This window comes from Haliotis asinina, chromosome 2, assembly GCF_037392515.1.
Source record: "Haliotis asinina isolate JCU_RB_2024 chromosome 2, JCU_Hal_asi_v2, whole genome shotgun sequence".
Classification (NCBI taxonomy): domain Eukaryota; kingdom Metazoa; phylum Mollusca; class Gastropoda; order Lepetellida; family Haliotidae; genus Haliotis; species Haliotis asinina.
This window is the reverse complement of record NC_090281.1, coordinates 2,151,895-2,174,640: the sequence shown is the minus strand read 5'-3', so window position 1 is coordinate 2,174,640 and position 22,746 is coordinate 2,151,895. Positions and strand designations below refer to the sequence as shown.

Below are 22,746 nucleotides of genomic sequence, written 5' to 3'. Positions count from 1 at the left end.
AAGTGACATGCTGCCCGTTTCAGGGGGAGCGTCATGTGAGGAGGGAGTGCTAACTGCGGATGGTCGACTTTTCTCCTGCATGGCTACATGTGTGTCTTTGGTGGAATTACGGCTAAAACATTGGATGTGTGACTCACTGACAAGTTAGATTGCCATTAAACCAGTGCTTGTCATCACATCAGTTAAAGTTTTCTGTGGATTTAAGTTGCTCTACCTGCTTACTCTTGAGGGTTAATGTGGCCAGGATGTTTTGTCAATTTGTATTCCCATCAAACTTCGAGAGGGTTAATGCATCAAGTGATACTTTTCACATTAGTTTGCTGACAAATAGCATAAAATTCTAATCACTAGGAAGCGGAGGACGTCCATTTCCATATTCAGTCCCATCTTCATTCCAAATTTCACTAATGGTCCTAATTTGTCAACTTGGTGGTGATTTTATGGATTTTCTGAGGGCCAAAAGCTAATGACTGGTCCCGGTGTAGGGGTATAGTCGTATCCTGCCGTCTCAGAGAGTGGACTGTGTTCATACTCAACGCCATCGATTTGTCAGCAAGGGGACATTTTGGGCTTGTTTACGGGCGTGTCCCATTCACGGTTGTGATGGGTGAATCACGATGGAAAAGATGCTTCGTTAAGTACCTCTTACGAAAATTACTTGTTGAATTATAGCATTCAGGCTCGCGAAGTCAAGAGCCCAGGGATTCGAGCAGAAATGTGAAAATATGGCTGCTTTTGATACCACAAATTTGACAGACTTTGGTCATAAAACTCTGCTAATCTTTCTCCAGACAATGACTATAAGCTGAGCCAGTAATGGCTTGGGTGATTGTCTGCATGCACAGTGTTAGTGTAGACAGATTGTTGTATAACGCACAGGGATATTAGCTCTGCCGCCATATTACACACAGGAACATGATCTTTGTCATACATGGCTATTCTCAGCAGAAAATTGGCTGTCCTGGTGGGTGAGGCATATGGCTTCATTCTGGGCTAGGATGTTAAGAAGGACTGATAACAGACATGAGGCTTGACAGATTGAGCTTGTGTACCAATGTTCTGGTGTCTGGTGTCTCCTTGTCAGTGTTGGAGATGTGTTGCAAGGTTGTCTAGGGAAATAGCATAGGCATGGTTTCTTGGTGAAATCTGACAGTATTACTGTGTTTGTTTTACATAGATACAAGCTGTCACGGACTGATACATGTCACACACTGATCAAACATGCCACTCACTGATACAACTTGCCACTCACTGATACAACTTGCCACACTCTGATACAACTTGCCACAAACTCATGCAATTTGCCGCTCACTGATACAACTTGCCACACTCTGATAAAACATGCCACTCACTGATACAACTTGCCACACTCTGATACAACTTGCCACTCACTGATACAACTTGTCACAAACTCATACAACTTGCCACTCACTGATACAACTTGCCTCACACTGATACAACTTGCCACTCACTGATACAACTTGCCTCTCACTGATACAACTTGCCACTCACTGATACAACTTGCCTCTCACTGATACAACTTGCCTCTCACTGATACAACTTGCCACACACTGATGCAACTTGCCACTCACTGATACAACTTGCCACAAACTGATACAACTTGCCACTCTTTGATTCAACTTGCCTCACATTGATACAACTTGCCACTCACTGATACAACTTGTCACAAACTGATGCAACTGATACAACTTGCCACAAGCTGATGCAAATTGCCACACACTGATACAGCAGCAAGCAACTATATAAATGTGAATTACAATCGTTTGTCATGGTGTTTTATTTGATTAGTGTTTTCAACTGATTGTTTTCTTCTGATTCTTTTCTAGAAAATTTACGTATTTGCATTTGCTCTTCATGGATTGCTCATTGATTATGGTGTATTTGTTGCAGTATGAATTCAAAGCCAAAGCGATCAAAAAGAAGAAAGTGGTGATCACTGTCTCAACAGATGGAGTCAAAGTGCTCATGAGAAAAAAGAAAAAAGTAAGTCAGTATTTTTCCTGTTTACTACTGTAAAGAGACAGCAGAGTTTGGCGCTGACTGTTGACTGTAGATGATGAACAGTCATCACATGAATAGAATAAGAAAAACTTGGAATCTGGTCAAAAAACATGATTTGCAACATGCAGCTTGAACAAGAGAGAAGTGATGTCCCTAGCTTGGTAAGTTGTGGATGTAGTACCTTTGCAGATATGTCTTTTCCATCAGAACAGATCTTTGGCATGTTCTCCTGTCTTCATACAGTAAACTAGACTTACATAACTGCCATGATTATTATGAACTGATGGATATGACAAACTTTTTGTCCCAGATACTTGTTGTATATTTAAATTGAACTGCAGTGAAAACTAATTTAGCGGTCCTTTAGACTTCATCATAACTATGGTATTTCACTCCAGCAGTTTGAAAAATATTTCTGACAGATAATTTTGTTCCGTGAATTTTAGGATTTTGGTTTTGAAAATATTCTAATGGTGTGTGTGTGTGTGTGTGTGTGTGTGTGTGTGTGTGTGTGTGTGTGTGTGTGTGTGTGTGTGTGTGTGTGTGTGTGTGTGTGTGTGTGTGTGTGTGTGTGTGTGTGTGTGTGTGTGTGTGTGTGTGTGTGTGTGTGTGTGTGTGTTGCTTGTGTTCATCACGATAATGCTCTGATGCTTTGGGGCTGATACGTTCGTCATCAGATCTTCAGTGGTCAGATCTTCCACTGTGTTCTGTAGACTAGGGTTTTCTATCACTGTGTGGTGAGGTTGTTGTTGTAGGTCAGAGGAGAGTCTGTCATCATGTACGGATGGAGATGGCAAGAACCAATGACAAACCATAGGATGAACCTGGGATTTGAAACAATGGTTAGCAGATCCTGGTACATCTAAAGATGCAACTTGCAAATCATGGTAGTTTAGTTAATTTTGCATCCTGTGGTCTATCCAGGGAATGGCGGTCACCATTGTGAACTCAGATGAGAGTCAGATGCAATCATTGTTTGACAGGTTCTGCTACAGGAATCTCCGTTTCCTCGTCATTTGTCAGGTCACATGGTGGTGATACCCAGACTTCTGGATAATAGCTAACTGATCCATAAGCCCATATTGGAAAGTCTTTAATGACTCTTAAGACGTTGGACACCACCTCCATGTTTTAATCTTCTCACTTAGGGTTGCATTAAGTCTGTGGTAATCCCTAGTAATGGCTTCTAGACCAGCTCATTGATCACACCAGTATGTTGAGCCAGACGGTAACAGCGAGCACACCATGCGCTGTGCGATATTCCATGGATCATTACGAGTGCTGAGAAGAAAGCTTGTTGTGAGAATGACTGAGGGCATTCAGGCCACCTGTAGCCAAGTCCTCCTCAAAAATGATCTAATATTCATGGTTCAGTTGAAATAATCGTAAAATAGAATTATCGCATATCGCGGGATCAAAGCATGACTGAGTAATCTGTCCGGCAAACTGCTGCAATACTAAATCAAGCTCTATGTTCTTTCTGTGTGTGTGTTGCTTTCACTGAACGTAATTGGGAATTCATTGATTTGGTTCAAAAACCTTGGATTCTTTAACTTCTTTAAAATTCACCCAAGCACGTGCCGAGAGTTATCCTATTCAGCATCAGCATCCAAAATGATGTGATGTTGGGTGAGTTGAGTGCTGTAATACTGGCAGGGCCATGACTGAGACTTCATTGCCACTATTCACATAGTGTTCCACAGTACATGTAGATTACCAGCTGATTGAGTGTGTCTCACTCTCTGAACCAGTCCTTCTATCGTCTACAGCCCGGAGCTGTGATGCCTATGTATTGGCGTCTCACGACTCAGCTGATTCAACTTTCTGCAACTTGTTTCTGTGTTTCTACAAAGCTGATACATTTTACAAAGTGGTTTACATACCTTTAAACCCAACATGAGTTACAAGATACAGACCTCGAATATTTTTTAAAATAAGCAGTTGCCCAACAGGGTAAGTAATATGAACTTTCCACTCGTCTTCTAAAACTGTTCTTGCCCTGTACATCATGTATCACAATTAATGTCAGTTTAAATTATTTTATTTCAAAATGTTTGCTTTGAATAAAAGTACAATAAACATTACTTACTTTGTCTTCTGTACAAGCTTGGACTTTGACAAAATTGAATTCGTTCACCTTTTAAGAGCACTGAACTTCAAAGAGAAAAAAAATGTGACTTTTAGTGTGGATTGTGACAAACGGGTTACTTTAAGAGTCAGTCAGAGACTTCCCAATGTTTGACATAGGACAATTCATTATCAGTGACAGTTCAACGAGGTACACAGTTAAGATTTGAAATATTTGAGAAAACTGGCAGATTACAAATCACTGTAATATAAATTATAAACCCAGCAAAGTATGAATAAGTGAACTAATAACTCATTGAAAATATCAATTACACTTGGCAAGTGTGTTTTCTAGATGTCAGATTTGTTAAAACATTAGATTAAGTCAAAGTTTCCACCTTGTCTGTTTACTCTAATTTTCAGTGTAGCGTACATGATAAAATAACAAATATTTCATCTAACCTGGAAACAAATCACCGTAGAGGAAAAGTTGATGGCGATAAACGATCGGTAATCACAAGCAGGGAATTCCCTATAGTAAAGCATATTCTGATTCGACAGCAGTAACATTCATGTTGTGAAGATTTTTATCATTGGTCAGTTTTTCATAGCAACCAGTCACAATATTTAAAGCCTTTACGTTACAAAAACCATGCTGCACAATATCTGTTCAAAATGGATACCAAACACACATCAAGACTTAAAATTTGCAGTTAACTTTCGGGGAATTTGAAAATATTGCTAATTGGGAATTACAATGTTGAAAGTTCAACTTATTGTTTTGAAAAATAGTTAGGTCAGAAAACGTACTTGACCTCTAGGATGAGCAAATTATGTTTTTCACTTGCCTGAAAAAAATTTTACTCATAAATACGAATTGAATTTACTAGCCCTGAGATACCATTTATTTTTCACCATCAGGCAGGAGACTGACTTTTAAACTATTTAAGATTACAGTTGGCACACATTACATTCCAGTCAACCAGCTTCATGAAAAGATGAATAATCTCACCAACTGCTCACCCTACACTACAATAGACACGTGGACCAGTGTAGCTGAATGTATCCCCTACCCTACAATAGACACGTGGACCAGTGTAGCTGAATGTATCCCCTACCCTACAATAGACACGTGGACCAGTGTAGCTGAATGTATCCCGTACACTACAATAGACACATGGGCCAGTGTAGCTGAATGTATCCCGTACACTACAATAGACACATGGGCAAGTGTAGCTGAATGTATCCCCTACTCTACAATAGACATGTTTGCCAATACAGCAGACTTTATGCTTTATACTACAATAGACCTGTAGGCCAATACAGCTGGGTATATGGCCTACACTACTATAGGCCTGTAGGCCAATACAGCTGGGTATATGGCCTACACTACAATAGACCTGTAGGCCAAAACAGCTGGATATATGGCCTACACTACTATAGGCCTGTAGGCCAATACAGCTGGGTATATGGCCTACACTACAATAGACCTGTAGGCCAAAACAGCTGGGTATATGGCCTACACTACTATAGGCCTGTAGGCCAATACAGCTGGGTATATGGCCTACACTACAATAGACCTGTAGGCCAAAACAGCTGGGTATATGGCCTACACTACAATAGGCCTGTAGGCCAATACAGCTGGGTATTTGGCCTACACTACAATAGACATATAAGCCCAATCAATTTGGAAGGAAATTTCAAATGTTAAAGTAGAATCTCTACAAGTTTCATTTCCTCTGAGATAATATTTTTTCAGACTTGTCAATTTCCATTAGATGACAAATGTGCTTGTTCCTCCTGAAGTAATGCCATTGTGTTAGTTTTTCTGTCAAGATAAAAACCTTGTAGTGACATTTTCTGATGGTTCATTGTGGTGGTTCTAGTGCAGGCAGCAACATAGGCCATGTTATGGGCAGTTGTGATATTTCACCCTCCATGTTGGTGGCGTGCAGGCTTCAAGTGTGTTCTCATCCATGGGAGCATCTGGTCAATAATTCTGTTTTGTGAAGGTATTAATTCAAATGTCCTTTATCGGGAAATAACAAGAATTTTTGTTATGAAATAATGATTAGTTATCTTTAAACACACATGAGTTAAGGTTGTTAATTCCCTTTATGAGTTAGAGAGTGAGTGATATTTCCTCAAGATTTGACAGTTGTCATGTGTGGTACAAGTAGAACAATGTATTTCCATCGCAGATAACTTTTGTCGTTTATGCATCTGATTTGTAAACGCCCTCTACCCTTGAATGTAGAATTTTACCATGATCAAGTAAACTTTAAGCAAGAGTTGTATGATGTCTTTAGACGTGTTAAGAACGGTGTGTGTATTTTCCCCTAGTCCGTATATGTTTGTGAATCACTATCTGTATGTTAGTTGTGGTAGGTGTAGTTGTGAAACAGGCTTGTCTCAGCTTCAGGGCCCACTTGCACAAAGTGATCTTAGTGCCACAACTATCTTAAGTCAAAGTTGGGAATGGGAGTCACTTTGTGCAAGTGGGCCCAGGAGGATGTCTCTTGTCTTGTGGACAGTGTTTTTAAAAGTCTGAATCTGACATCATCAGTCCTGTCGTGCTGTAGCACTGATAACCATTATCACTTTCAATTCAGTATTTGAAAACGTATTTAAATTGTTTTGACATTGTTTGAGGAGGGGAAGTTCACAACAATATGAGTTCCATGAGGTCTAGCATTGTCATGCTGGTACAGAACACCTTGTGGCTGTAACGTTGAGCATTTAGATTTCCATTAATGACTACTAATGGCATTGTCTGGTTACCAAAACTGTGACCTCACACCGTGACTCCACCTTTGTACGGAACAACAGCTGTATGTTCACCTCTGTGATTTAAAGATGTCTGCCATCAACGGTAATTAAACAGAACCAGCTTTTTGTCCTTAAAAGTCACTCATTGCCAATCCTGACGTTGCTATCATAGTAATGTATTTGCCCATCGTAGTCTCCTACGTTGATGTTCAGCAGTCAGCATCTGTCCAGTAAATGGCCGATATGCCCTCATACCCGCTGAACGAAGTCTTCTGGTCACCATGGTTGTGCCGATTCGCCGACCTAAAGCATGCATGGTCTCCCTGTTCTGGGCATGTCCAATGTGCATCCAGTCTGCCTTTATCATAGCAACAAGCTACCATTGGCAACACGGGAACAACCAAAGGTTCTTGCAACGTGGGTATGTGTTGCACCCATCTGAATCATTGTGACAGTTCACTGACGCCGTTCTGCTATCAGTCTTGCCATTTCCAAGATGGTCTTTTCCCAATGTGAAGTTCATTGTTTTTATACCAACGTGGCACATTTTGTTCCACCTGTAGTGGGGTCATGTGATTTCCAGTGTTTCGTAATTTTCAACAAGATGTGCACTGTTCATCGTTTCACGTGAGCAGAAGTTGTTTGTGTTTCTGACTATTTTGGGTTTCAACGTATCATGCTCATTTTTCGTAATATTATTTGTAAATGTGCAAAGTTTCTTTTGTTTTGTTTTGTTCAGTTCATTTTATAATCTGTCTGACCAAGCTGCTGGATTCCGCTTTGCACCGCTGCTGATGCAAAATTAATTTTTCCTTGAAAACTGTACAGGTGAAATTAAGGGAGTTGAGTTTTGAAACAGTTGAGTGCAGATGTCCTTGCTGTAGAACTTATTGCGACAACACATTGAACAACTGGGTGGCTGCTGCAGGGGCAATAATAAGCCTGCTTGTTTTATAGATGAAAGCAAAGGGCTTACAAAAAAAGTCTTTGTCAGTTTATTCATTATATGTTGTAGAATTAAGCCTAATATTTATCCATCTGTAGCCAGGACTCCAGGAGACTGTAGGGGTGAGACTGGGGGGTATGTTTGTTATTATATTGCTTTTGTCAATGTTGCAGGAGCTTGGTGAAAATACACATACTTCTAAAGGAACTGAGAAGTACGAATCAATCTCCTGTTCCCTCAGTGTCCAACTGAGTTACTGGTCAGCAGGCTGAAAACATTTCATGCTTTTGTGGAATCACTTTGCTTATTAGAACAAAAGACCTGCAATGATACAACCAAAACTTGAAATACATTCCTTGTGTTTCCCCCCAAAATATACTTATTAACTACAGCTCTGCATTGTACAATCTGAATTCTACATGTCATTTTTTGTAATGCCTTGTGACAGTTAGGTTGAAAGAAGATCTTTTCTCTAAATATTTGCTGCCGTTCTTTTGGTGATTATTGTAGAGAGGAGTTGTACTTGGTATTTCAGTCTATTTTCATTCTTGAAAGTCCTACATCACCTATAAGAGTGAGATGATGGTGTCCACAAAACTATTGACTCAACAGAAACAGCAGCATCTAATCCCGTGTACAAGTACTCTCAAGTTTGACCAGTCACACTTTCTCATGGACCTTCATTTGGTAAATTGAACAACTGCCTTGGTAATGTGGTTCTGCATTTGCAAATATTGCGACACAAAACTCACATTGGCCAGACTGGTGATAAAAATGTAACCATTTCGCTTATTGGAAACCATTTTCTCTTCCTGTTATTGCAAAGTCTTTTATTTGCTCGGATCTTTCGCAGTTAAGGATTTCAATCTGCATCTTACTTCCTCTGTGCTGGTCATTTAATGATGAAATAAACAGCCGCTGTTTTTCTGCAGTGTCGCAAAGCTAGGACAAGTAATCCCACTAGGTGGCGCTGCAAGTGAGTTATAGTACGTATTGGCCATAGGTTGATGGTTTTATTTGGTTGAAAATTGAAATGTAGAAAGCCAAATGTGCAAACACAATTTAGGACAAATAGCTGCATCAGGGAAATGGTGCTACAGGGAAATAGCAATAATGGCGGGATGACAATGCTTGGTCGGTGTGGAGTTGTCCTCTGTGACAGTGTCGGGAAGGCTGGGGACACTCCAGAAATGTACCACACTCACTGGCAGGGAACAAATATAATCTTGTCTAGTATCAAACATGGAGTCAATAAACAAGAAAACAAATCACGAAATAATGGTTTTGAAGTTCGTTTATCTTCTCAATTTGTTTGTCGTCCATGAATGGGGACCCATCCCAAAGGGAGATGTTTTGTTGAAAAAACAATGTTGCAATACTGTACGTATATGGGCCGATTACATTTCACCCTGACTGTTGATTCTAATAATAGAGATGCATTTTGCCTCCAATTACTTTTAAAATTGTAGAAAAAGGTTTTCAATTCCATTCCAATTCTTCTCCGGTGAACAAATTGTTCCTTGTTAATTTCAATTTAAGATGGAGTTATTTTCTGGGAACTGAGTTACAATTGGGATGCTTTGAAACTGGATCTCAAATTGAAAGAATCAGTGTTAATGAATGTCTTCCCATGTAGCAGAGAGATGTTAGATCCTTCTGCACGATGATCCACACCCAGACTTACATGGCCATTCTGGAATGTACTGCATGCTGTCTGATCACAGAACGTGGTCCTCTGCTCTCGTTCCAACACGTAGCATGTCAACATGATCGAATGGGCTTTTAGCTACCTTACTAAATAGGGAAGCATTTCATCACCATGTGAATTGATATGCAAAAAAATTTTCCTATGTTTTTTTCTTAAGAATATTTGTTTTGTAAATGTGATAAAACACTTAGCAGCTACAGGGATGGTGTACAAGGTGAGGGGGTTGTAGGTATGATTGTCTTCTGGGATATTGGTGATGTATGGCCGCTAGTAGGCCACTAGCGAAAATAATGTATTTTAAGGTAGTGTTTTTTAGCAGACTGAATAGAAAATCCATTTAAACATTTTAATTTGGCAAGATATTTTATTGCTGGGCCTTGTTATTTATAACACCATGGGGAGAAGGCATGTTCAGTCGAACGCTAACTTTCAATGGGATCAATCTTGTTGAGAAGCTCAGTCTGTTGACGAGGCCATGCTTCACAACATTCAACCATCACTCAATTGAAGCACCGATTTCTGTGATTCCCTATTTCATGGTCATGTGATAACAGCTTATAAATGGTGCTTCTCATGTTGGCGCTTTGTCCAGCAGCAAGTTGGCCTGTGTGTACTTGTGTTTGTTGGAAGACGTTTTGAGGTGACTGATTGTTCTGCCATTAGACGGGTTCATCAGTAGATCAATATTGTATTTTCCACTGCACTGAGTGTTGCAATTGAATTATCTATGAGTATTATCAAGTGCTGGAGTTTGGTATCAGTGCTAGATGGACATCACTGCTAGATGCACATCACTGGTTATTTCATTGCAGTGACATGGGACTGTAAAATTAGTTGTCCCAGCTTTTGGGATGAAAAATGTCACAGGCGACAAGTTGATTGTTGGCAGTAATATTAGGACGGAGAGATGGAAAGTCCACTATGTCCACTCATAGTCTTCTTCATTCAGGGTTAATAGATCATTGCTGCTAAGATTTGTTGAAGACAGGAAAGGATCTGTGAAAACAATTAAACTTCCATTGATACCTCTACTTACTTTGAAATAAAAAATTTTACCTGCTATTTTTGAGTCAGTCATGTCACAAGAGCAAGATTTATACCAATCAGATTCAAGTTGCAGTATTTAAGATTATCATCAAAGACATGGCCAACCTTTGAAATTGATACATTTCGTCCAACCTAAAACTGCTTATTGTATGTGACTAGATAAACCAGTACTAGTCTGGCAGATATGCTAAGGCCCTAGCTTAAATCAAACCTGCTCTGTGAATGTTTCAGACCTCTCATGTACACACTCACCCACTCAACAGCATGATTCCCTCCCAAACCCACATACTCACACACACACACCCACTCAGTGGCGGTCCAGGGGTAGCCCAGTGGTTAAAACATTCGCTCCTCATGTAGAAGACCCGGGTTCAATTCCCCTCATGGGTACAAAGTGTAAAGAATATTTCTTGTGTCATCAGCTATGGCATTGCAGCAGTGTATACCAAACTCACTCACTCTCTCACTCACTATTTTAGACTTCTCAAGTACTGTCACTCATTCTACCATGACTTCAGTAAATATTGGATTGATATACAGCATGACTAGTTACAGGAAGTGCTATTAACAACATAATATGTCAGATGTATCTACAATATATAACATATGCTGGTTGTGATGCATTATGATTCATAGAACATTCAAATCAGATGTAATGCAACATACAGCAAGATATGTTTGGACATGATGCAACATACAGCAAGATATGTTTGGACATGATGCAATATACAGCATGATAGGTCAGATATGGGGATATAGACAATATGATATGTCATACATGATGTTATGTACAGGACTCATTCATCTGATGTTAATGCTATTGTGTTAAGAAGTGTACTGTATGATATATCAGATATAACACTGTATATCGTAGGATATTATGGATATTGTGACTATGTAGAACATATGTTGGATGTAACCCATATACCATTGTATGGAACATGTACAGCACCATATCGAATGTGACACAATCAAAAATAAAATACTGGATTGTGATTGGCTAATCAAAGTCATTAGGAAGCATATAATCTCTATATATACCTCTGATTTTCCAAGAAAGTGTGTATTTTTTTAAAACTTAATAAGACACTTACTTTAGAGTGGAGATCAACATGCTGTGTTGGAATATCAGAGCATTATAACAGATTTACATTTTTCACTTATAACTCATGCTGCATGGTTGTAAATTCAATTTAGAGATATTGTGATTTCATTTTGCACCTCGTAATTTATCTCGTAATTCAACAGTCCGACTCCTTGAGACCAGTGAGGACTTGCTTTGACTACACCTCCTTTTATGCGGGCTTATAATCCTTGCTATCATCCTCCATTTGTGTCAAGGATCATTTAGGTGAGGGTGGCTTTCAGTAGACTTATAGCAAGAAAGAACTGGTAGGTGTCATGAGTGGTGATCTACAGGGCAGTCACGCATGATTATGTTTATATGATGTTCTAATCAATTGCATGTAATTGGTAGTATAGCGATTGGCCGAGGAGGCGGGTGGGGTACACAAAAGTGTACTGTGAAGTGTGCGGGGTCATTTCAAACTTTTTATCCCCCGGGCATGTAATGCGGTGGGATATAGTCGACGCCTCGTCTGTCTGTCCGTCCTTAATCATTTTGTTTCTGCAGCATAACTCAGAAACCGTTCAATATTTTTAGACCAAATTTGATAGATATAACGATCTCAACCTATAGTTGTGCCTTTTGCTATTTACAGAGTTTGGGCTTTTTTATTTTTTTTGTATTTCCATGGAACATTTTGGTGTTAGTCTAGTGGTGGGGCAGGCTTTGTTTCCAGAGCATAACTCAAAAACCGTTCAATATTTTTCTGTTTTTACAGGTTTTTGTGATTTATTATTTTCTCAGTTTCCATGGAAATGTTTAGGACTTGGTCTCAAAATGAAGCTATGTTCTTTGTTTCCGGAGCATAACTCAAAATCCGTTCAATATTTTGCTTCAAAACTTGGTAGATATACCAATCAGAAGCTGCAGTGGTGCCTTTTGGTATTTACAGGTTTTTGTGATTTCATAGTTTCTCGGTCTCCATGGAAAGATTCAGACTTCATGTCAAAAGTAAGAGGTATGTTTTGTTTCCGAAGCAGAACTCAAAAACTTCTTAATATCTGTCAGTGTCATTTGGTAGATATATGTGGCAGACCCCAAAGTGGTGCCTTTTGGTATTTACAGGTTTTTGTGATTTATTATTTTCTCAGTTTCCATGGAAACGGTTCAGACTTAGTCTCAAAATGGAGGGATGTGGTTCGTTTCCAGAGCAGAACTTAAACACCATTCAATATTTTTCTGCAGAACTTAGTAGATATATGTTTCGGAACCTAACGTGGCAGACCCCAAAGTGGTGCCTTTTCCTACTTACAGGCTTTTGTGATTTCTTAGTTTCTCGGTTTCCATAGAAGCATTTTGTACTTAGTCTCAAAAGTAAGAGGTGTGTTTCGTTTCCAGAGCAGAACTCAAAAACGTCTCAATATCTGTCAGTGTTACTTGGTAGATATGTGAGGCAGACCCCAGAGTGGTGCCTTTTGCTACTTACATGTTTTTCCGATTTATTATTTTCTCTGTTTTTATGGTAATGTTTCGGACTTAGTCTCGAAATGGAGGGTTGTGGTTCATTTCCAGAGCAGAACTTAAAAACCGTTCTATATTTTTTTGCAAAACTTGGTAGATCAATCGGAACCTAAAGTGGTGCCTTTTGCTATTTACAGGTTTTTGTGATTTATCATTTTCTTGGTTTCCATGGAAACATTTTGGACTTAGTCTCAAAATGGAGGTATGGACTTTGTTTCCGGAGGAGAACTTAAAAAGCATTCAATATTTTCCAGCAAAACTTGGTAGATATATCGATCGGAACCTAAAGTGGTGATTTTTACTATTTCCAGGTTTTAGTGATTTATCATTTTCTTAGTTCCCATGGAAACGTTTTTGACTTACTCTCAAAAGTGAGAGATGTGTTTCATTTCCGGAGCAGAACTGAAAAACTTCTTAATATCTGTCAGTAAAACTTGGTAGATATGTGTGGTAGACCCCCAGAGTGGTGCCTTTTGCTATTTCGTTTTTTTTTTATGTATTATTTTCTCGGTTCCTTGAACATGTTGCTGGCTTCGTTTCTGGAGCACAGCTCGAAAAACATTTCATATCTTTCTAAAGATCCTGGCAGACATACAAGACAGATCTTGAAATGGTGACTTTTTCTGATGACAGATATATGGCATTTATATTTTTCATGAATTCCATGGAAGCAATTCAGACTTGGTCTAAAAACACAATAAGTAACTGTCCGATGATTTGTCCTTTCAAATATGTGGGGGCCAGGGGGATATGTCATCTTCTGATGACTCTTGTTATATTATTATAGAGAATCTTTTATCCTTGCAATGACACAGAGGGCCTGTGAGAGATGCTTCCTCAGCCATCAGTGACCCTTACATGACCAGTTAAAGTCGTTACCAACAGTAAATGGCCGCTGGCAGATCAGATCATCTTAACGGATTACAATAGTCAGAAGGTTGGCATTCATAAATCACAGCTGCCCTGTTAAACAAACACTGGGTAATTGACTGCTGGTATGTACCAGATACTAGAGGGAGACGTCAGTCCGAGATGTTGTAGAAACATAACAATGATGTTTTCTTTTCCCTTTGAACAATGACCACCAACAGAATACCTGATGTGCAGATCTTACACTTCCACAATGACCAACAGAATACCTGATGTGAAGATCTTACACTTCCACAATGACCAACAGAATACCTGATGTGAAGATCTTACACTTCCACAATGACCAACAGAATACCTGATGTGAAGATCTTACACTTCCACAATGACCAACAGAATACCTGATGTGAAGATCTTACACTTCCACAATGACCAACAGAATACCTGATGTGAAGATCTTACACTTCCACAATGATCACCAGCAGAATACCTGATGTGCAGATCTTACACTTCCGCAATGATCACTAACATAATACCTGATGTGCAGATCTTTCACTTTCACAATAACCAACAGAATACCTGATGTGCAGATCTTACACTTCCACAGTGACCCAATGGCTTGATGTGTGGATGTTCCCAATGCATGTGTTTCTGTTACTGTGTTTGTGAAATTGGGAATTTGCCCACATACAAGACAATGGCAGTTGTTAGTGAGGGTGTTTACACAGGGTCGAGAGGTTCAAGGTCATGGTTACCCCACATTTTTAGTGTGCACAGAACACTCTGGCCAACAATATTAATCTCAAAGAAACTCATGAACCAGTGGAACTTGTTCAAAGAAAAAATGATTTGAAAGTGAATGGTGGATATGCCATTATTAGGCCCATGGGGAAAATGTTCGGGAATTATGACTTTGAGCACTAAGTAAGGGTAGGCATATCCCATCCTGCATTGTGAGATCAACACAAGGATTACACATTTGCCATGGGAGTCTTACATGATGTATATGATTATCTGCCATCTTGATATTACGATACGGACTTAGCAAAGGAAATAGGAAAATAGCTGTCGGATGAAAGAGATTAGTTTTCTGGTGGAAGACAGCAGAAAGAAGACATGAGGTCTGCATTGAGCATTCTATGTACTCACTTGAAGTCGAAAAGCATTTTTTGTTTGCATAACTATCTGTGGAAAGAAGTGAAGACTGAAAAAACTACATGATACATAACATTGTGGGAGTGTTGATGGCAGCCTGGATGGTGGTGTCTACTGCTGAAGGGAGGCTCGTCTCCTGTAGAAACTGGGAATACTGTGACTTCATTTACTGTCTTGATCTCAGGCAGAACATGTTGATCTGGAAGAATAAGAAAGGGAAAAAAACTGAAATCTTTCTATATATCTGTGAGCAAATGCTTCAGTGATATTTGAATATCCATTTAAATATTAGAAATACAAACAATTGTGCATATGAAAAACAATATTCCAGGTAATAAGAATTTAGGATAGATTCAGTAACACACGATTCCGATAATATACATGCACACAGTTAAGTATATTTTCTTACTGTCCTGACAGAAGTGTGTTCTGAGATTTTGGAACCATGGGCTTGTAATTATGATGACCTAATGGTACGAGTCAGAACCTGGTCTTCCACTGAAAGCATCATTTGAAGAAAGTGCAAAATTCAATAGAGAAAGATTCTTTTTAGTCCTTAAAAAGCTTTTCAAAAAACCTAGAAGTGAATATATGGCAAATTTGTTCTAGTAAACTGTCTGCCATGATGCTTTGGAAGACATCACCGCAGCCACTTTTATGGCCTTTCAAACACCACGGCTCCACTTCCTGCCACGTTTCATTTTGAGGTGTGTTAGTATCACTGCTATTACCTTCTGAAACCCCATTTCCTTCTCTCTCAGGATGAAACCAGCGCTGTTACACTTTGAATTTAAGTACAGAATTTTCTCTCTTCTGAACACCATGAAAAGCGCAATTCAGCCTTTTCCTTACGCCAAGGCTGCATTAGTGTGTGGCTTCGAAATGAAAGTCATAATGACGGTATAGTTTGTAATTTCCACCTCTGAGCTTGTAAAGCAAAATTCAATGGCTGTGTGATCTTTCGCGCATCACAATTTTGTGCTGAGGTATCGCAGTCTATTAACTGCATGCATTGGAGCTCAGCAGTTAGCTGCAGAGACGTGGATGCTCTCGTGATCAGTTTGAATACTGGTAATTACTGGTCAGTTACAATCACAGCCGATCAGTGTCTCAGGATCAATAACCAACAGGCAGATCCATCTCACTTTCTGACATCGTGTGTTTCAGAGTGTTCAGTAGCCTGGCAGCTGGGATCTTTAGTAGCTTGGTGGCTGTGGTGTCCAGTAAGGTTGGTGGGTGGGATGTTCTGTAGCTGGGTGTTTGGGGTGTTCACTAGTAAAAGTGGTTGCAGTTTTCAGTAATCGAGGATTTAGGGTGTTCAGTATCCCCATGACTTGGATGTTCCATAACCTGCAGTGTTCAGTAGCCTGGTGGCTGGGATGTTCAGTAACTGGCTGTTTGGGGTGTTCAGGGTGTTCAGGAGTCTTGTGGTTGGAGAGTTCAGTATCCCTGAGACTGGGATGTTCAGTTGCCTGGTGGTTGAGGTTGTTCAGTAGTCGAGTGGTTGAGGTGTTCAATACTCTTGTGGTTGGGGTGTTCAGTAATCAGGTGGTTGGGGTGTTCAGTCAGTGGGTGGTAGGGGTGTTCAATAGTCGGATGGTTGCAATGTTCAGTGGTTGAGGTTTTCAGTTGGTGGGTGGTTTGGGTGTTCATGAGTCATGTGGTTTGGATGTTTAGAAGTCTAGTGGTTGGGGTGTTCAGTAGCCGTGTGGATGGGATGTTCAGTTACCAGGTGGTTGAGGTGTTCATTTGGTGGGTGAATGGTGAGTTCAGTAGCTGGAAGGTTGGGTGTTAAGTATCCTCATGACTATGGTGTTCAGTAATCTGGGGTGTTTAGTAGCCTGGTGGTCGGGATGCTCAGTAGCCTGATGTTAGGGGTGTTCAGTCGCCAGGTGGTTGGGGTGTTCAGTAGCTTGGTGAATGGTGTGTTTATTAGCCTGGTGGTTGGGTTGTTGAGTAGCCCGTTGTTGGGGTGTTCAGTAACTTGATTGTTGAGGTGTTCAGTAGGGTTTGGTTAAGGTGTTCAGTAGCCAGGTGGTTGAGGTATTTAGTATCCTTGTGTTTCGGGTGTTTAGTATCCTGGTGGTTGGGGTGTTTAGCAGCTTGATGATTGAGGTGTTCAGTAGCCTGGTGGTTAGGGTGTTTACAGTCCACTTTGAGTCAGAAACGGACTGATGAATTGCAAATTTTGTCATTGTACAAAATTGCCACATAAATATAAACAGTACACATGTTTATCATTTACTAATACCCAGCAGCTTTCTTATATTTGAACATTTTCCGGACTCTACCACAAAAATTGTTTAGAAAACTATCACCATTCAAAACGCTAAAGTTGTTATCTGTAGCTGCGTGGTGAAACTGCAGAAACAGATCAGCCAGTCATGGCAGGGAGCACCTCTATTTCATGAGACCTGTTGGTTCCTCATCTGTCGTAGTATCATTGTCGTGACTTAAAGGGATGACAAGGGAGGCTACAGGTGCTTGTTGTCGGCCATCCCAAGACCAGTAACATTGTTCAGGGACGTTAGCTACCTTGTTGACTCAGTTTTGCCAAGTTTCAGTTTGTAAAGGGATTCCTTAACCCAAACTTATATGTCACATAATCTAAAAGTTGTGTTTGATCAGGCAACGTATCCTTTGACAATACCCCATATCATTTCAATGGGGTTAATGTCACAGTGATAGGGTGGAAGTGCCAGAATACCATGACCCTTACTTTATATGTAACTGTCAACTTTGTGGAAAGGTTCACCTTTGTGGGGGTTTTATGATCTCATATAGCTGAGGCATCGCTGCCTTTGAAGTTCGTGCATTCTGAAATTTGTCGAGCCATGATAGTATATCATCTTTTCGACTGTCCGATGTCTGGGCTTTACTGTCGGGGTCCTGCATGCTGTGGTATGGGGCATTGTCCATTACAATCAACGACTTCTCTGGTAGAGCTGGGACCAACTTGTTCTTAACCCAGTCGAGGAAAACCACACCATTCGGAATGGTAGTCTCTGTAATCTCTGGACTTTGCCCTGAATACCAAGTCGCAGTCTTTGAGAAAGCCTTTGCTGGAGCGACCAGCATGGAGAATGATTAGTCTGTCGCCTTTCCCTAGAGGCAGCTCACTACAGTACCACTAATCACCCCCATCGGGTACCCACTGACTGCTGGCAGTGTGTGAGACATTGACCCAGGTCTTGTCCTAGGACATTGGCTCGAACCCATCCTCACACTTCCTCGTTATTACCCTAAGAAACTTATTTCTCAAGAGAACGATATCAGGGTGTTCACAGAGTACTGACCTATTCTCCCCCAAAATTTTCTTATAACGATACCTTAGGGTTTACTTTGATACTCTGAGGTTGTGTTCTTGGTTCAAATGCTTTTTTAAAAATTTTCAGTGACGTGTTTGTTGATAGACTGCCTTACAAATTATTCTGAAAGTTGTCCAAATGTTTAAAATTGTGTGATTTTGAGACAACTCCTACCTTCTTTGCATCACCCTCACAATGTTTGTGTTCCAGACGGCTTACGGAATTTGTTAATGGCATGACATGGTTTGCCCCTTTCGGCTTCAGCATGGAAAAAATTGTACACTTTTATTATCTACTGTTTAACGTCAGCATTCAACTTAATTTTTCACCAGGCATGTGTATCCCATGTGCAGCGAGATAGTGGCTCTTCTGTTTCTGCAGTTTAACTCCACTGCGACAGATAACAACTTTTGTGGTTTCAATGATGATAGTTTCTGAAGCAGCTTCATTGGTGGAGTCTGACAATTTTCAAATGTCAGAAAGCTGTTGGGTATTAGTAAATGATAAACGCTGTGCTTAAACACTGACACAGTTGTCTCCCAGCCTGACTGATCCAACACACTTGGGTAAGGTGTGAGACTACATACTCCTGCTAAGGCACTGTGGTGATTACACACCCTTTATCCCTCATCATCACTGATGAGATTTGCAAAGACCTCGTGCGGCTATCACGGAAATTGAGCCTGGCATGAAGTTTGACTACAGGACATGGACTCACTGACAACTGCCAGGACAGACCATCTCTGCAAGAACCTCCTCACCAGGAACTGCTCTTGCAGACCCAGTGCAGGGACTTTAGCTGCCATTTTTGTCATAGAAAAGTCTTCATTTGCACAAAATTGATCTAACTTGTGCAGTGGTGTTTAACAAAATTGTGTTGTCTGGAAGTTTAAACCAGAAATAGGAAGCATCATTCTGCATGAGTTCATGTTATATGGTTCATAAAAATTCTGTTTTGATATCAGCATGCATTATATACTGTTTATTGCCCGGTGATTGTAGGCTGTGATTGGCTGATCTGCATGATGTCATTATGGAGCCTTAAAGGGATTTTGGAAGAGGTTGCTCTGGATTTTTTAGGGAATAGGATTTTTTCATGAATAAATTTCCACAATATTGCTACAGCTGTCCTGATAGATTGATAGTCGCTGATAGGTCCCAGATTCCAAACAAGTTAAAGACTACCCAGTTCTGTCATACTGCTATAGATATCCATGTTGTCATGTGTTCAAGTAGTTGGGGGTAGCCTAGTGGTTAATACATTCACTTTTTACATCGAAGACACACAAGACCAGTCTGGTGTCCATCACCGTGACATTGTTTGAATATTACTAAAAACTGGGTAAAATTAAAAGTCACTCTCTAACTCAGGTATATTGTGGGTTGATATTTTCATAATGCATGACAGACCTGCTGATCAGTCCTAGTGGGAAAGGTCATGCAGGAATATAGAAATTAATCTTACCTCACACATAGATGCCGTTTTCTGATTGGCTAAGCACTCTTCTGTTGTTTTCGGTGAACTCAACTGACACGCGAGCTACATTTCAATATACAAGATATGAAACATTTACCTCTCATTTCAATAAATAAATTTTGACAAAATGTCTCGCATGTATACATTTCATTCCATAAAAGTATTAGTTATAAAAAACATTAATTAGGAAAATCTGAGGGGGGAAAAAAGTGAAATTGGTGATTACAGTAGAAATGTATTAGTGAAATGTATATTTAGATTATGATCGATAATCATTCAACACAAGTCCTAGATAATCAATTGTGGATTTTGTTTCTGATTCACTTTTCCATATGTACACCTCATTAAATGTAAGCACATATGTCTTGTGATCTCTTGTTTGATTCTTTGTCCATATTCTGTCTGGTCTGTACTTGCTTGTATTGAGACAGATGATGCCTTTAAGTTCATTGAATTGTCAAGTTGAAGTTGTCAGTAGTCTTACATTACAGAACTTTCTGTCTTGTGTTTCAGAAAGCACAATGGTCATTTGATGACAGTCGTCTTATGGTCATGCATCACCCGATATACAGGTAAGGGATGCCATACTAAGCTCACCTGGTCAATGGCCACTATGTAAAGGATATGCCACTAAGTATACCAGGGTCCTGCATTGCCATTTATTAGCTCACCAATCCTTACCTCACCTATTCCCTCATCACAATTACATAGCTCACCTGATCCTTCATGACCATTATTTAGCTCACCTAATCCCTCATCACCATTACTTAGCTCGCCAGATCCTTCATCACCAATCATTACCTCACCTGCTTGTCGTAAGAGGCGACTAACGAGATCGAGTGGTCAGGCTCGCTGACTTGGTTGACACATGTCATCGGTTCCCAATTGCGCAGATTGATGATCATGTTGTTGATCACTGGATTGTCTGGTCCAGACTCTATTATTTACAGACCACCGCTATATAGGTATAATATTGCTGAGTGTGGCGTAAAACTAAAGTCACTCAGTCACTCCTTACCTCACCTAATCCCTCATCGCAATTACATAGCTCACCTGATCTTTCATCACCACTACTAGGCTCTCCTGATCCTTCATCTCTGTTACTGTTTCACCTGATTTTTTCATCACCGTTATTATGCTCACCTGATCTTTCATCACCATTACCTCCTTACCTCACCTAATCCCACATCACAATTACATAGCTCACCTGATCCTTCATCACCACTACTAGGCTCTCCTGATCCTTCATCTCTGTTACTGTTTCACCTGATTTTTCATCACTGTTATTTAGCTCACCTGATCTTTCATCACCATTACCTAGCTCACCTGATCCTTCATCACCAATCCTTACCTCACCTAATCCCACATCACAATTACATAGCTCACCTGATCCTTTATCACCACTACTAGGCTTTCCTGATCCTTCATCTCTGTTACTATTTCACCTGATTTTTCATCACTGTTATTTAGCTCACCTGATCTTTCATCACCATTACCTAGCTCATCTGATCCTTCATCACCAATCCTTACCTCACCTAATCCCACATCACAATTACATAGCTCACCTGATTCTTCATCCCCACTACTAAGCTCACCCGATCCTTCACGTCTCTGTCCAGTGTGTGTACTCAACACATTTGTTTCAAATATTATCTCAGTGTATAAGAATTATGCTGAAGATGGCTTGTATGAATTTCTCAAACAGAATTTTTACAACTAAACAGAACAGGGACATCAGATGGTTGCACATGGTCTTGTGTACAGAGCTCAAGTCACAAGTCAGTTGAAGTTAAGCAGTGTCAGCTTTCGACAGTCCTTAGATAAGAGAGCATAATCTAAGTGTGACTCCTTACTGACTCCAGTATATTGTAGTCACGTCTCTGTCTGTCCAGTGTGTGTACTCAACACATTCGGGTCGGGTCTTGTGTACAGAGCTCAAGTCACAAGTCAGTTGAAGTTAAGCAATGTCAGCTTTCGACAGTCCTTAGATAAGAGAGCATAATCTAAGTGTGACTCCTTACTGACTCCAGTATATTAATGTCATGTCTGTATTTGTCCAATGTGTGTATTTAACACATTTGTTTCAAATATTTTGTCAGCACTTGTGATATATGAGGCTTCACCTTAGACAAACAAATGTGTTCAAAATTGCCTCTGTTCAGCCAGCAGAAAATGGGTACCTGTTGGACAGTCATGTGACTATAACCTTCTAGCACCTAACAGGCTGCTTGGGTTATCCGGGGTAATAATAATTAGACTCTGATTAAGTGCTGCCATCAATCACGGTGTTTTGAGACTGTATTATGCATATACTGGTCAGATGAAATGATAGTTAGCTTGCATGAAGATCATTTTGCATGGAAATAAGCCAACACAACAACCACTCCTCATAACTGTCAGTTTATATCACAGTCAGTTAAAGAATGACTAAACAAAAAATTTTGGTACTCTTTTTACCACTGCATATGAAAGACTTCTGGTTAGTCAAAAACGGAACACCATTTTTTGAAAAAAACAAACTTGTGGTAAATTAATACCAAGTGCTCAAAAGTTGCAAAAAAGCCATCTGCTTGTTTCTCACCTGCAAACGAAACCGCAGACTGGTTACGTAAATCTGTTGCCAGAGCCCTGCAGTGACGTCATAGAAGGAACGATTTTCCTTTTGTTGTATAGAGAATATGTAGGAAGCTCGTCATTTTGCTGATTTTTCAATGTCACCAAAGACATGCCGAATTGTTGTGTTGCCGTCCATTGCTCCTTGGGGTCGGGTGATGATGTCACTATGCACAGATT

The 22,746-nt window shown here is 40.0% G+C and overlaps 1 protein-coding gene across 1 annotated transcript in view; it reads left to right on the top strand.

Annotated features, from left to right (window-relative positions):
- Positions 1-22,746, top strand: part of LOC137273130 (carboxyl-terminal PDZ ligand of neuronal nitric oxide synthase protein-like) — a 206,544-nt gene that overhangs the window by 136,786 nt on the left and 47,012 nt on the right. Inside the window, exons 3-4 of the mRNA XM_067805598.1 lie at positions 1,912-2,004; positions 20,467-20,525. Of these exons, the coding sequence (XP_067661699.1) occupies positions 1,912-2,004; positions 20,467-20,525 (152 nt within the window). The remainder of the gene's footprint in view (positions 1-1,911; positions 2,005-20,466; positions 20,526-22,746) is intronic.